Source organism: Scomber japonicus, chromosome 1, assembly GCF_027409825.1.
Source record: "Scomber japonicus isolate fScoJap1 chromosome 1, fScoJap1.pri, whole genome shotgun sequence".
NCBI lineage: Eukaryota > Metazoa > Chordata > Actinopteri > Scombriformes > Scombridae > Scomber > Scomber japonicus.
The window spans coordinates 10,991,845-11,008,289 of NC_070578.1; the positions used below are offsets into that span (position 1 = coordinate 10,991,845).

The 16,445-nt window shown below is 41.5% G+C and overlaps 2 protein-coding genes across 2 annotated transcripts in view; both read left to right on the forward strand.

Annotated features, from left to right (window-relative positions):
• The window catches only part of LOC128355102 (leucine-rich repeat-containing protein 49), a 32,452-nt gene extending 25,110 nt beyond the window's left edge, over positions 1-7,342 (forward strand). The window contains exons 13-17 of the mRNA XM_053315340.1: positions 2,860-3,094; positions 3,392-3,577; positions 3,784-3,893; positions 6,044-6,197; positions 7,127-7,342. Coding sequence (XP_053171315.1) covers positions 2,860-3,094; positions 3,392-3,577; positions 3,784-3,893; positions 6,044-6,197; positions 7,127-7,342 — 901 coding nt within the window. The remainder of the gene's footprint in view (positions 1-2,859; positions 3,095-3,391; positions 3,578-3,783; positions 3,894-6,043; positions 6,198-7,126) is intronic.
• A 6,358-nt stretch (positions 7,343-13,700) lies between these two features.
• The window catches only part of LOC128358754 (thrombospondin type-1 domain-containing protein 4-like), a 38,070-nt gene continuing 35,325 nt past the window's right edge, over positions 13,701-16,445 (forward strand). Inside the window, exons 1-3 of the mRNA XM_053319139.1 lie at positions 13,701-13,729; positions 13,888-13,957; positions 15,222-15,547. Coding sequence (XP_053175114.1) covers positions 13,701-13,729; positions 13,888-13,957; positions 15,222-15,547 — 425 coding nt within the window. The remainder of the gene's footprint in view (positions 13,730-13,887; positions 13,958-15,221; positions 15,548-16,445) is intronic.

Below are 16,445 nucleotides of genomic sequence, written 5' to 3' on the forward strand. Positions count from 1 at the left end.
AACCATCATACATCACAAACCATCACTAGAATCCCACAGCACAACAATCACACACAACACACTGCAAGACTCAACACCCACTATGACCAACATCTGTAACACAGAACCATTTGTTTTCACTTTGTAACAGAGAAATTATGAAACACTGTTTTGTAATGACAGCTCAGATAATAATGTTTCATATTTGACACTACCACACAGCACTTAGGCAATTGGAGACATGTGCATGCTACCAGCCATGTCTCTGTGGGGATTAAGTTGTTGAAAGATGACAGATGTCCTTTTTATAACTCCTGTAGGATTAAGTCAGATAGCCTTAATCAAATTAAGTTCTGAGACTAATAGGCCAGAGCAGGATCTATGTAATTGTGATAGATTCTTTAGTGTATCTTCACTGCCCTTTTCACCTCTTGTCTCAGCGTTGAGTTCATGTTAGGAAAAGATTTAAGGCCACCTGGCAGCCTTTCAGCTGTGATTATGGGAGAACAATATATGACACAGTGCAGAGTGTGTTGATGGCACACTTCCAGGCTTACAGAGGTTACTCCTATTCTTTATGTGACTTATCTACGTGTTTCGCTCCATCTCTTGAACCACTCTCCAGCTCCTGCTGATTTGCTGCCTTTGGCAATCTTAAATCTTGGAGGCGTGGCATGTACTGATGATTAAACTGCCTTTCAGTGTCTGGCGCCTCCCCGTCTATTGCTGGCCAAGTCCCATGTTTGTGCCTTTCTGTGTGATGGCTAATGGTTGATACTTTCATATCACACCTGCTGTCAGTCAATGTGGTTTTCAATTGAATATATTCTTTATTTTCTGGCATACTTACACTTAAACATTGATATTATAGTCACACCTGCTTGAGGCTTTCTGTGATTTCAGGTGATTTTTTTAGTTGCAGTTTGGTGACTGGTCACTGGGAATTATTGGCAGCACAGTTGCCACTTCTCTTAATATATTCATGGGATCCCATCTACTCTCTACCATGACCATCCGAATGGCTGTCATACTCGGTGCATGATGGATTATCCTCTGCAACATGTAAGAGTAATATGTCTGGATATAAATGCGATCATTGAGTGGGACATTCCCTGCCAGTCACTGGTCTGTTAGAAGAGGCTCAGACTGTATTACATGATTAATCTGGTATCAGGCTTACTGGCAAAAATAATTTGTGCGTTTTTTGTCAGGTTGTAGCTTTCTCAGAGCTTATTTAAAAGTAACTGAACTAATTAAAACTGAACTACGAGGCAGACTACGGCCTCAAAGCAAAAAATAACTTTGCATGTGTGTCTGTGTGTGTGTGTATATACACACTGTATACATGCAGCATTGATAGACTCACACAGGCAGACCACACAGACACAAAAAGTTTCCCAAAGGCCTCACAGTCATAGTCTGACCTGGACTTGTGTGTTACTATGTCCTGAGGCATCAGTCACCTGTCTTTTACAAAGGAAAGAGTCAGTGAAAGTAACTTGAGGCCAAAGTATCACCCACTGGGAACCTGATGTCAACATCATGTCACATTCCTCCTCCAACAGCTTAAATATAACAGAAGTGAAGGATGTGGGCTTCCTGGTACTGGTTAGCAATTATACATATTGGCCATGCTTACACCTATCACTTGAATCCAGAGTACTTGACTCTCTTCTCACATTGAATCACACTGGGAAAGGATTTGTGAAAGAAACAACTATGTGCATCTATAGGACAACTGTTTACATACAGTAAACACTGAAAAATGGATCTCACCATGAAGTTTAAAAAAGAAGAAGACCTAAACCTCCTCATTTATCTGGTTAGGTCAACCTATTATACCTCTGGTTTGGAAGATAGCCTTTAATTCTCAAGTTTAACTATTCGCCTTTGATCCCCTTGTTGCTGCTTAGGTAGGGGAGGAGACTGCTCCTTTTCTCAGGTACAGAGAGGAGTCTTCTCTGGGGATCAGGCTTACTGTACTTGCAGAGAAGGTAGCCTTTTCATAGAAGCTTGAGTTACAGTACTCTACAGCTTCACTGTTTCCCTATGTATGTACCTCTTTGTCTACAGTATGTCTGCTGTCCTTTTCTTTTCCTCTCTCTGTCCCTGATGCTCTTTCTCTCTTTATCTTACATCACTACTAAGACACACTTTCTAAAAATCAGTCTCAACAAGAATCTTGGATTAGAGTTCTGTAATCAAAGGATTAGTCCTCCAACCAATGTGGCTTACTCTTGCTGCGAGATTGGGAGGGTGTGAAATATGAATAGGGGTAATTAGTTTGTTGGCGGGCTGAACCCAAATGATCAGTGTTGTGTAGCGTGCAGCCAGTAGCCATCTGATGCCCTGCTATGCTGAAAAGTCCCCTGAGTGTCAGCAGACCCAAAAGGCTGAGCACATGGGCAGGGAGATTATGTCTCCTTGAGACTTGCCCAGATTCTCCACTCTCACGACTCTCTTATCAGGGAAAGGCACTTCAGCTGTTGTACAGGAGAACAGAAAGCAATTAGGTACTACAAGTAGGACATTGACTAGACCACTGAGGGCTCTGTAGCGATGTTGCTTTTTTCTTCTCTCTACACAATGCTGGCTTTTTAGAACAAATGTAACCACAACATTTTTAGCTGAAAGATATTCTTGATAACTCAGTGGCAGTGCTGTCCTCCAGAGGAGGGGTTAGCATCATTGTGTCTCTAATTCTACCCTGTCAATGTAAGTGTGTCTACACATGTAAAGACCCAAGAAACTATTACATCCACATTTGTATATTAGTTAGGTCTGAAGTATCACAAGGCCACACAATCAGGGCAATCATGAAAGACAGTATATAAGGACTGACTTACAAAGGGTGTTTGTGTGTATGTGTGCACTTTGCAGGCTTGTGGAGGCAGGGAGCGGCAGTGTTCAGAGTTTGTCGCTCTCTGACAATCACCTGGCAGAGCTAGATGGAGACACCCTGCGTTTATTTGGCCTGGGAGCCCTGGAGGCCCTGGAGAGGGGCTGGGGAGTTCAGACTGCTGGTGCTGTCACTGTAATAACCTTCCGCTACATCAACTTTGACGCCATTGTACCTACGCTGCCACGAATAAGGGTCAAGTTCCCCAATCTATCGGTGAGGGCTACAGCCACATGCCCTAATGAGCCATGGGACAGAAAGTGTTCGAATTGGCTGTAAATTGAGTTTCAAATTTTGTGATTACATACATTATATACTACATACAGTCAGCAAGTAATATTCTTTATATTTAACATTATAAATTAATAACTTTGCACATGTAATATATAATTAGGTGGACATTTTAATCTGAAGCAACTCACAGTTGCTTGGAGGAATACATGTTTTTATTGATAGACTTTTTTAGCTAAATAGTTGTACCTCACCGAAACCAACTTTTGCCTTCTTCTACAGCACCTAATCTTCTTGGAAACCAACATCAGCCGTCTGCCCCAGCTGGCGGCCCTGGCTCAGGTGAGGCGTCTGGATCAGCTGACCATCCACCCCGAAGGTAACCTAGTGGTCAGCTTGGCTCTGTGGCGCTCCTTTGTCATCTACCGCCTCCACCACCTCAACCTGCAGAGGATCAATGGCCAAGAGGTGAGAAGAACCAGATCAGTGAATTCATGGGGTCCTCCTGGTTTATAAAGGGGGCATCTCCTGCTGCCTCTGTAAGACCATAACTCCTGTATTGACCTACCTGAGGATGTGTCCATTAATTAGAACTCATTTGTGATTGGACGTGAGATACACATTGATTACTATTATATGTATATATGACATGTTTGTTTCTATATTCACGCTAGGTAACCATGAATGATGTGATTGCTGCAGAGCGTGTGTTTGGGACGTTGGGTCACATAGCAGCCACTGAAACTCCACGTTGCCGGCTCCTTCTGCTGCTAGAGGAGTCCAGGTGAGAACTTGATCTCAGACACAATTTACTGAAATTTATCAGGAACTTCCACTTCTTGAGTGTGTCCTGGGTTCTGTATGTTTTAATGTATGGATTATCAAATGTGTATATGTTTGAGTTATAACTCATGATGAGTGTGCAGGCTACATGTACATGCATGCCTGTCTGGAACATTGTGTGTGTACATTTGTATGTGGCAGTGCATGTTTGTGTGAGACAGCGAGACAGAGCCTGGCACCAAAGAGCCAGTGGAATTAGACTGTGTCTCTCAGGGTAAGGGTGGGTACTTGGCACTTGGACACAAACATTCCTCACTCTCCCCAGCCAAAGCTCCTCAGATCTGTCACTCTGGGTCAATGAAAAACATCCTTCCAAAGAAAAAATCTGCTGAATTTTTCATGCACAAGAAGGTTTTTTTCTAGAATGGTTATAATGCTGTGGTTGGTTATGGGCACTGGCTAGACTGTAAATTGTGAAAAGTAAAGCTTCTCGAAAGATTGGAAAACTGGCAGAGGCTGAATCAGATGACTGGCTAAGAGAGCTGTATTACTGTAAGTGCACTTTAGCTCCCATAACAACTGCTGTTATGATGGAGAAAATTATAGAACTGAATTGCTAGTAGTAGGGTAGTAGCAGTTTAACATCATATGAGTCTAGTAATAAAGTTGACCTGCTTCGGTGTCCTCAGTTGCTCCTTCAGAATCATGCTGAAAATGAACTGGTTAACTAACTGGCTCTTGGCTGCATCTCATCCTGATTCATACATATCTTGTTACGAATAGATAATACACAGCAGAATCATTGTCAATTGTATCCATTTGTTACACAAAGTGCTGTCAGATTTGACCTCTGATTTTTCAAAACCTTCCTTCTGTAGACTGTATATCCTATGAATTTTATTTTCTTATTTTGGTTAATTTTCCAGTCAGGTCAGTGTGTAGAGGAAAGCCCTAGCCTTCATGATTTCATTATGCTTAATTGAATTTAGTATAGAAGACTGTCAATTGTAGATTTTGCGACAATCAAACCACATTATAATCATAACTTCTGTTGCAATAATTACCTTATTAAGTGGCATCTAGTGGTGAGGTTGCAGGTTGCAACCAACTGAATACCCCTCCACTGTACCCCCCACCAAGCTTGTTGTTATAAAGGTGTCATTCTAAGGTAACGAAAACACAATTCTTATTTTCAAGTGATTATACACCAATCAAAACATAGCCTACTTGAATATTATCTTCCATTTTTGTTAATAGATGCCTGTAAATCTTACACACTGGTCCTTTGATGGATACATAAGATCCAACAAAAGGATACTTTTTCTGATCCCCACAAGATTCTCACAAACTCAACATGCACACAAATACTGTTTATGCAAAACACACACACATACACTTCTATTTTACTTAAACGTGTTTTTACAGTTCCTTGATAGTCAGCACAATGTGTGACTGACACAAGGCAATGCCTTTCGGCACAGACAAACACACACACGCAGGCACGCACTCACACACACACACAAAAACAGGCTTATCCTATATGGAATGTTTGCCTCCAGCCTCCTCTGCAGAGACTGTGTCAGCGTCCTGGCACTGGCCTGCGGAACATGTTGGTGCAGTAGAGTATCACATCAAATTTCATACTGATCAGTAGCAACATTTGATGTAGTTCCATTTAAAAGTCTCCTGCTGTTGTAAGTGTAAACATCCTGCTGCTGAGTGATATGGGTGAAAAACGCATCTTTCTTTCTTCTTCTCATGGTTCATGGAGAACGTGTAGGAGAAATGGATCTTGTGCTAAGTTGTGTATGATGTATGTGTTTGGACAACTTGCCCTGTAGGGACGTTTTTTGAATTGAAATTAAAACATTGGCATTTGGTGAAATGTATTGAAATTGCCGGGTTGGTAGCTGTCATATCATGAATTATAGTGTTGTAAAGAATTTCATGGCAGCCAGTCCTCTGAGCTGTCTGTGCTGTATCTGCTTTCCATTTAGATGGATTTCTTAATGGTGAAAAGTAAAAGTGTTATTTGATGGACACAGGAACACATGTTTATTACCCTGATGTCATTCACTTGCTGCCATTGTGCCCCTCTCCCCACCTCCTGTGTTGGTCAGTGACTAACTGTTCTCTCTCTTAACCCTGAAGGAAGCGTCAGCTGCAATTCCTATTGGAGGGGCGTGGCCGGCGGGCAGGACTGAGTCCGGAGGAGCTGCGAGACAACGGGAAGCTCCTAGGAGAAGGCCTGAGCAGAGCGTTGTTCAACTATCCAAGCCGAGACTGCAGTGCAGAGAGCCCCGAAGTCAGTTCTCTGTAGTTTTTTTCAAGACAGCTTGCTAAATTTACAGCCTAGTGGTTTCAGAACATGTTTTAAGTAACTGAAACGTTTGAATTTATATTAAAAAAAAACTCTGTCAACATTCACTGCCTAGGCTGACATGGCATATTAACCCTACATCCCTGACAACTGGCTCAATACTAGTTCTGGGATCTCAAAACCAACATCGTCAACAATACAGCTAACATGACCCACACTTACTCCTTGTCCCAAACATTACTTAGTTAAGTCAGAACTCACTCTCAGTATTCTCAACACTAAATTAATGGTATATGGTACGGTACAGCCCATTCAGCAGTTGTGAAGCTTAATTCTGTCAACAAACAATACCAATAATTTAAAGTAGAGCATTACAACATTTTAGGCACCATATGGCATCTGTCATGTTAGTGGTGGAAAGCCTGCAGCAGCACAAATGCAGATACAATTTTAATATGGCAGGCTTCCATAGAATTGCACTCATATTTTTGTTTCATCTTGTTCAGCTATAAATGTGCATCATGGTAACATTTTTAATGTGATTAAAGAAATAGTTTTTTTTTCTTTCTTTTTTCTTCTTACCTTTATACCTGTATAGAATCAAACTGTTTGGTTCCAAAATAATATATTTTCTGCTGTAACAGTCTAAATATCCTGGATCAAAAACCACACATAAACATTCATTTCACATTATGATAGATCTGCTGAGTGCACTCTCTCTGATACCCTACCTCCATAATTCCCAAATCCAATTATCTAGCTCTATATTGGTTCAAAATGTTGCTAAAAATGTAGTGAGCATACTTTACTGTGTCCTTCTGTGATTTTCCTACCTTTGCACATCATCTTAAAGTAATTATTACAGTCAGTTAAACCAAATCAACATAAATTATATTCTCTTCTTTTCCTCACAGGAGGGCACTGTGGAGTCATCAGAGCGTGCTGCCATGATACAGCAGTACCTCCAGGAGTTGGTCCAAAGGGCCTCAGACACCAATCTGAAGGGCGAGGCTCTTCACAAGCTCTGGCCCTCCATGTTTGCAGAGATGGTGAGGGACTGTGTGTTTGAGATGAGGGACCGAACGGCCTTCCGCCAAGCCAGCCTTGCAAAGCTCTCCGAGACCAAGTGAAGAGGACCAAAGGTTCACTCTTACACACACTCATGCACACATATGGACATGGCTTTCCCCGGGGCGCCCCTAGTGCTCCATCTTAAACTTCATCTACAGTATAACACATCATCACTTAGTGACTTTATCAGTTATTAACATCTTTGGAACTGAAGGGTATATTCCTGACTGGGAAGTTCTCTCTAAAGATGGATGTAGACTTATTTTAAAGAAATTCTGATGACAAAGGCATCTTGATTGAATGTAGATTTTCACTGAAAACACGCTGTCTGATTCGTCAATGCTTGGAGCTGTATTGTACTTGAAGAAAGTTAAAGGGACTTGCAGTGCATTGTGGTCCCTACTGAGCATCCTCTGCACTTTAAAAGCCTTCTGAATGACCCCTCTTCACCATCATCAGCTGGAAATGACTAGTGTCTCTTTTCTGGAGACTCTGATGATTTATCTGTGTCTTAAATCTTGTTTCATGCATCGTTCTCTCACTTTCTCCTGCCTGACATTAAAAGAGGGGCACACAAGGACATGGACTTTTCTTTGTTTACCACTGATTTTTCTGTATTGTACTTAGTATTAAAAGATTCTGTATTAACACTCAGTTGGCATACATGGTTTACATGGTTGTGTTCAATAGAAATGTGTCTACAGCAGGAGTGAAGAAGACAGACGTTTCTTTAATCAGTCCACTGTGTGATTGACTGGACCTTCAAATACAGCTTTCAAAAATGAAACTGTAAATGTACTGTCTTCTCTGGGTAGTGTGAACTCAGGAATGTCCCTGAAGGCGTAGATGCTTCGTCGAGTCCTCACCACCTGTTCTTGCTCTGCTCGCTCAGACCGTCCTGCAAAATATGTTTTTAACCCTTATTTAAATAGGCATGCCAGTTGAGAACAGAGCAGCAACCTGGAGGAGTAACTGCAGGGATGGAGTGTCAAAAAGCTCCACACACACACAACAAGAAGCTGATAGGTACTGCTGTCCAATGTCATCCACTGGAGATTAGTGCATTGTTCAATGGTGTTGAGCACTCAATGTAAAGTTGAACATTAAATTAGTTTGTAAATTAGTTTATCCCTTCTAAGAGCTGGGTTGTTTTTCTCCAAGTTTTCAATGACATTAAGACCAATAGTTAATGAGATATTGTTTTAACTTTCAGAGTATTCTTGAGCAGAGAAACTACTGCTTTAATCTTACTCATCCATCCTTTGCTCCACAAGATGCATATGTTTACTATCAAAAAGCTGCAGCGTGTTTATTTTGAGCAGCATCGCTTTGTACCAACACTCCCTGACATTTTTTGTAACAACGGGATGGCTGTCACCATTGTGAAAGGAGTCTAGTCCCAAATGACTGATAGAACTCCAGAACTAGTGACAGCATTCCTGGGAGATGTAGAGACAGAGAGCGACAGTGAGAGCAACGTCTCATCTTTAGGAAAGGAGCTTAGAAGCCCAGACAATGCAGTGCTTCCTGAAGCCCACACAGTCAAGAAGGCTCAACACATGTGTTGGTGAGTAATAACCCAAAATCAATCTGTTGCTTGAATTGAAAATAGTGTTTGTTCTTTATACAGCCTGACACTGACATCATGAATAAACATCTTTTTTTCCTTTTTGGCAGAGAGAAGACACCACATGAGCAACAGCCTCATTCTTATCATCATATTTTTGCTCTGTTAGCAGCAAGATAAGATACTGACAATTTATAGCCAGTTTCCTGTGAAATTAGGTATGAATCATGGTATGTTAGTCGTCAGAGAAGCATTCATATTATTTTAGATGGTCTTGCCTTTGATCCCTGACAGGATTTTGGGGAAAAAAGGCTAGATTTCTATTGAACTTAATTTTCACATTCACCTTTCTCCAGGCCACACAACAACCATCGGGCCAAAATTTCCAGCTGTAAATATCTCAAACCATAATGGTTAGATTGCCATTACATATACCTCACATACATTCATGATTTCTATTTCAGACACTATGAACCTTTTTCTAGTGCTAGCCCTAAAGCCAAAGTGTCAACTTTTGCACTTGATGCTCATATATAGTGATATACTTTGTCCTAGTAATGTGTTCTAATACTAACACTTTGTATGTGCAACTACATCCTAAAGTTCTGTATACAGTTACAGCTTTTTTGTTTTCTAGTCTTTTTACGATCTGTTGCCCGAAGCACCACTGTTTATCTTTAGCTGTTAGTTTATCCATTTCTTGCTTTGCTTATTACATGTTGATTGACACTACTTTTAAGTGAATTTAGTATTGATGCTGACATATTTTGGAAGTTGTTTGTGTTTTTTGATCCTTTTGCAACATCATTTTCGGCTTTGGTTTTGCCAACACACTGTGGAGATCAGCTAAGAGGGGCTCAGGTATTGAAAAGCAAAACAGTGTAATTGTGTTTGTGTGAAAATTGTCCCTTTTTTTCTACATATGCACTTTTTCAGTGATTATCTGCTTGAACGTACACACAGTGCAGCTTCACCCCTAAGTGCCTTTACACTCAACATCTGTAGTGCTTGGTTCATTATGTAACATAATTACATTTTCAGTTCACCCACTTTCCCTCAGTCTGATTTTACTACCTTTAAATTAGTTATACACATTTAACAGAACACTTAGCAATAACTGCCAGAAACATGTCTCAACCTGTTACAAAACATTTACAGTAGCATTAGTTTGCCTTCATCATTTTGCACACATACATATACTTTCATAGGGTAAGAACAGTGGAGTGAACTTAAAGACACATTACTAATTGCACTAAAATTGGACTTAGTAAGAAGCTTAATCCATGCAATATTATGTGTAAAATTTCGGTTTGGGTGAATAAAAAGCAATAAACCAAACCAAAGCACTGGTTTTGAGGCTGCAGTGTTGATGTGCTGGACCCTCTGATAGACTTTTGTGTAGTCTGGAGACAGGGCTGCCAATTTGTTCCACCTCACAGGACCAACTATTAGTTTCTCTTGGAACAAACCAAGTGCATTGTTTATTGTGAGCCATGCACTGCAAAAAATACAACCCTGCTTTCATTTTGGTTGGAGGCTTAAAATCAAGTTTTAATTTTTGCTTGCTTCTGAATTAACAAATTTACTGTGAATCAGATAACATCATCATAGTTATCAGTGCAGTAATCTATCTGGTTTGTTAAAGTATTATTTTAAACAATTAAATTCTCACTGCAAACAAGTGTAAGTTATGAATGCAGGGACACACAGGCAACTGTGCATTTTTGTCAGTGTAGTGTATGTCTAATGGCACATCACTGCACATTTTTGTCCAGTGTCAGACAACAATGACTCCCCTTTCCAAATAATATCTGGAGAGGCCTCCAATGGGTCATGTGTAACAGTAGTGGATTAATAATGCTTTAATTGAAGGCCAAAGACAGAAGGACCAGACAGTATCAGTGGGCGGGTCCTCAACCAGGTGCTGACCAACCAGTGTCAGGGTTCACAATGATATTGAATACATCCCTTGCTCAGTCTGTCATGCTTCCAGTAAGAAGTCCACCATCGTTCCGGTGCCCAAGAAAACAAGACCAGCCTGTATGGTTGCTGTCAAGCATCACTCAAATCTGTAGTAATGAAGTGCTTTTAATTGCTGGTTAAGGATTAAATCTGTTCCTAACTATCCAGCACACTGGACCCACTACACTTTGCTTACTGTCCTAACTGATCAACGGAAGACACCATAGCACATATCTTCCACAAATTATTGTTCATTAACTACAGTTGAGCTTTTAACATTGTAGTTCCCTCTGGGCTTGTCACAAAGCTCAAGGACCTGGAATTAAACACCTCACTGTGCATGTGAGTCCTTGGCTTCCTGACAGGCCCCCTGCTATACACCCTGTACACACACGATTGTGTAGCCACTTTTGACTCAAACACTATCATCAAGTTTGACGACATAGCTATGATGGGCCTGATCACAGATAACAATGAAAGGTCTACCTGAAGACCTGACCAATAGTGAAAAAATGAGCAATAACCATAAACTTTCCATGCAGCACATCAGTTCTATGCTCGGTATTGGAACTATGTCAAATTGCATCCCTATGAAATAAAATAAAAACCCAAATTCTAATTCCCTTCAAATACTAAGGAATTTTTTACTGTTGCACCACAGAGAGGCTCCTAACGGGGAACATTACTGCCTGGTACTGAAACAGCACCAAGGTTCAATTGGCTGAACACACAATAGGCGGTGCTCTACCCTGCCTAAAAGATATTTACACCAGGCGCTGCAAGAATAAGGCTAGCAGAATCATTAAGAATCCCAACACCTGGATAATGGCCTTTTCTCCCTGCTGCGGTCAGTAATAAGGTACCGGATACACCAGGCCAGCACTGAGAGGCTCAGGAATAGTTTCTACCCTCAGGCCACTAGGATCCTAAATCAGGTCACTGCTTAAGACTAAACACTAAGGCTTAACACTTGAACTCTGCCGATCCCCACCACCACCACCATTACCATCTGAATTTACCAAACTGATGGTGGTTGCTTGCAGTAAATTATAGACCAATATGGATGTTCCTCGTTCCCCTTCAGTCGTTTTTTATTTTACTTCTGAGATCATCATCCTTTTAGTGGCACAAAAATATACAGATGTGTTAACCTAGATTCAACACTTCTTGGAAATGTTTTCCTTCAATCTGATCTCAATGCTAATGTCCTATTGAAAAGTGAGGAGTTCTGCCTGCACTTGTGCAGAATCTTTTTTTTTAGTAAACTGACCCTTTAATCTTGCTGAATTTTAATAAATGGAATAGGAAAAAATACAATATTGTATTTTTATTCACGTGATTGCTGCTCTGTTTCTTGTTAAAAAATAATGCAGAATTAATCAAAAGTTACAATGCAAACTATCTTCTTATGTTAAACAGCAGAGATACGATTATTGGCCCCTTTGCCGTCGTGTGGTAGACTGTAAACCACTACAAAGTAGAAAAGTAATGAAGGCAGTTAACTGATCCTTACATAGGATTTTTTTTTTACTTTCTGAAATGCAAAAAAAAGTTGAGCTGCCAGGTGCAGCTTTGAGCTTGAACTGCAGCTGATAAATGAGATCACAATAGCTGCCTGTGGCTCCAATTTAGACATTCAATATGAGATGAACGTAAGAGTCAGTGGGACTGAGTATTTGGGAAAACTAAAACTTTCTCTCTTTCTGTCTTCCACACACACAGCCAAGCGCGCCACACAAGGGTTGGGAAAAGGAGGAGACTCGCACCTACATATTTACATGCCACACACACACACACACACACACACACAGAGAGGGAAAGAGAGCAGTAGTTGCAGCAGGGGGCGCACCAGATGGTGTCGTTTTCCAGCTTTCTGTCATTGTGTCTTTGTGCGTAAAAACAGAACCGCCGGAATCACCATGATGAGGGTCCGGAGTTTCTACTGCGCCAGGATTTGATGCACAGCTCTGGGTACGATATTACCGATTTTCATGGCTGAGCACCAAGTCTCTGGAGGGAAACCCTGCATTTCCACCTGGATTAATGTTTCGAGCATGAGGATACCTGCGCTTGGAAGGGAATCTTGCAGAGTAGGATAAATTGGTTAGAAACTACAGTGAAGTTACCTCTACTTCACCATACCCGCATCAGTGATCTACAGGTATGATGATATCTGGGCTGTGTACGTTGATAAATATTAACACTGTTATTATTAATCACTGTAATTTACACTGAATAGCTGATTTGAAATGAATGGAGAGTTTTGTTAATAATCCATTTGTGTTTACTGTGAAGCTCAAGCTTGTTTTTGTCTTGATTTGGACATTGTAAAATGTGCAGGACTTTTTGACTTTATGATCTTGTTTGGTTCAGTGAGTGAAGTGCAAAGTAGGGCAGAGTTATATGGTCTGAGGTGAGGGGTGAAAGTGTCTCCTCCAACTGGACCTTAGGGCTGCTGTCTAAGGGGGGTGCAATATTTCAGCAGGGGGGCTCCCTCATTAGGAGAGTAGAGGTCAGAGGTCAACACACATGGTCAAGTGGCAAGAAGTCGTTTATTTTTTTCCCTGAGTCGCTGTCTTCAGGGATTGTCAGGCAATTGAATGTAGTGGTAAAGTAAAAAGTGTCAGGATTTTTGACATCCAAGAGATAGCCTCCAGTGATAAAGTTTATATTCTAACACGTTTTGTTGTGTAGATAATTTGTGCCAGACTACAAAAGTGAGACTTTATTCTGTAGATGGGAGTTTATGTGGGTTTTACTCTCCGCTGCCTTGGGAGTTTGGCCACACAGGCGGCTGTTGTGTTGAAAATGTCACTAGCCCTCAGGTGTATGCTAATGTGAACTTCTCTATTTTCACTTCAGTGTCCAACCCGAAGAGTCCAGGAGCTATGCAGCAAAACTGTGTCTGGACTATCAGGTAATTTCAGAGGGATTGTTTCAATGATGGATTTACTAATTTAACAATAGCAGTATTTTAATATAATTACCGATATACATTCTTTGTCATGAACCAATCATGTAATTCGAGTAAAACTGCCAGTATAACCAGTAAACAATCCTGTCTGTTGTATGTAGAGTTTCTGTGCTGCTGCTGTTGCTTTGGCCGGACCCCCTAGACTGCCAACACACAACAGACCACAGGAAGGTAGGTGAGCAGCAGTTGTGTAGCAGGTGGTGTTACTGGAAAAGAACAAACCTTCCAACATGTGTGATCTGTCTGACATCTCTGCTCTCATGATGGCAGACTTCCCTTGAATATTTCCAGGAATTTCTTTCTTTGTCTTTGTTTTATCTATCAGTTTAATCACATGGTTGGCATAGGTTAGGGGAGTGCTTGTTTTCAAAAGTTGGCATGCATGATGGTATCTTGTTAACATAGTCGAATGTCACGATAAGTTATAGACTTTTATTCCTGCTCCTTCTGCCAATGACAATACTCCCAGGGGGAACCTGACCCAGGTGCTAATCTGTTAACTTGTAATGAGAGTGAGAGTGAACAGTTCTGTTGATTGCAGTGAAACAGAGACGGCCAGTGTCAGCTGTCAGCAAACCACCTTTTGAACTTTGGAGCCACAGGAGCCGAGTGGAAGAAACTAGCGGATACACCTAGCGGATGGCGCTGACTGACAGATCAACTCTCCAGTCAGTTTGGAGGGAGTTGGTGCGAGTCGGCTCTATGTGTTTCCACCGGGAGTCCAGCTGTGTGACCTATGGCTGACCCGAGACATGACAGTGGCGTTCAGTTACAAAGGCTGAAGCAGGGTGAAGGGGGTGGGGGGAGGTCTGAGTTCTCTCTGAATAGCTGCACAGGCTGATTGACAAGGAAAGAGTTGCCTGCCAACTCTCCCTACTGCTTCTGTATTCTCTTTCCATCCGCTAAAAGTCAAAGGCAGCTGAGCTTTTACTACAGCCATGTGTTTGCCCAAAGAAGTTGCTGTGAATGGAGACAAAGTGCTCCTTAAAGAGCAGGATTTCCACGCGGCTCCACGGATAAAGCCGGCTTGGCACAGGGCTCCTCCTGGCAGGTTCCTCAAACAGAGAGTGCAGTGATCATTGCTAATACGTCCCTGGCAAAGTTGCACACAGGGATAGAGTCAACAGTGAAAAACTCAGGTAGCCAATAGGGGATAGGCCACTAACAGACATTCACTAATCAGCCAAATCAAGGCTTTATAAATGTGAACAGTGGTCTATTTCATGAACAGTGGAGGGAGGCGGTGGGGCAGGATAGTCATGTTGATGGGATGAGGTCACCGACTTGAGCTTTTGTACAAGGCCATGATCTGGGGAGATTAATGTCTTGCTGATGGAGGTTTTCCACCAATCCTTGGCAATCACTTTTTGTGGCACAACCCTGCGTCTTTGCACTCTGTGGTGTCTCTAATTGAGGTTGTTATGTCTCCATACAGGTTCCTCAGAGGGCAGAGCCCCAACAGGAGTTCAGGGCAGAGCATGGAGAAATTCAGGGCTCCTGGGGCTCCTGGGGTTCCTGGGGTCCCTGGTCAACCTGTTCCCGGACCTGTGGAGGAGGAGTACAAGAGCAGAGCAGGCACTGCCTACCTGTTTACACTCCACCTCAATACCCTTCTGTAAGAGCAGGCATTCACCACCACCAGCCTGGCCATGTCATTTCAGCCCTGCGGCCCACAGTTCCTCTGCACCGTGACACAGTCAGGTCCTCCAACAGCAGCAGCAGCCGTGGAGAGCTGGGGAGAACCAGGCCTGGTGGACGCAGGTACGGACAACTGAAATGTTTAAATCACTGTTTTTACAACTGGAATTCCCAAACTTTACAAGGCTGTATGTTTAGATATATATGTATATACTGTATGTAAAAAACAGGAAAATGAGTGAAGAAAAAGAATGACTGGTTTGATGAATATTAAAAGATGTTGGACTGACCTTTACCACCATCATCAAAACACCAAATGAGTGAAAATCTTTGGAAGAATGATGTTGATCTCTTTAGGAGAGTTGGAGCAGCAGCTCTGCTTGTTCAATACATAATTAAGAGACTTGTATATGTTTTCCTTTCATTTGTCACCCATCTGCAGTAGGATTCTAACGTTTGTTTTCATTATTGAATAATCCCTTGATCACTGTTTCCTAAAGCCCAGGGTGACATCCTCAAATGTCCTCTTTGAGGGTATTCAGAATACTCTCAAAGACAAAATATTTCCATTTGAAAAGCTGGTAGCAGGGAATTCTTCCCTAAAAAAATGACTCAAAAAATCAATTAATCATCAAAATAGCTGCCGCTCCAATCTGTTGCTTACTACAAAAAGTGCTGAGCACATAGGTGCAAAAGAAAAACGTATTTGAATTATTATTATTATTATTATCATAATTCATAATTACTTATTTAACCTGAGTGCTACATTTTTAAGAACTTTTCTAAGAAGAAATACTGTCAAAAAAAGATGTCTACGTCTAATGGAAATAATTAACTGCAATTATGTTCAGTGAAGAACATTCTGTATTTTTTCCGTATCATAGCGCTCATCTTTGTTGAGATCTGGACGTCTTTAAAGAGCCTGTACATCTGTGCTGCATGCTGAGCGGCCTGGTCTAAAAGTTACTCTTTGGAGCCATCACCGTGGGCCATCCGACTGCCCACCAGAGGAAAGACAGTC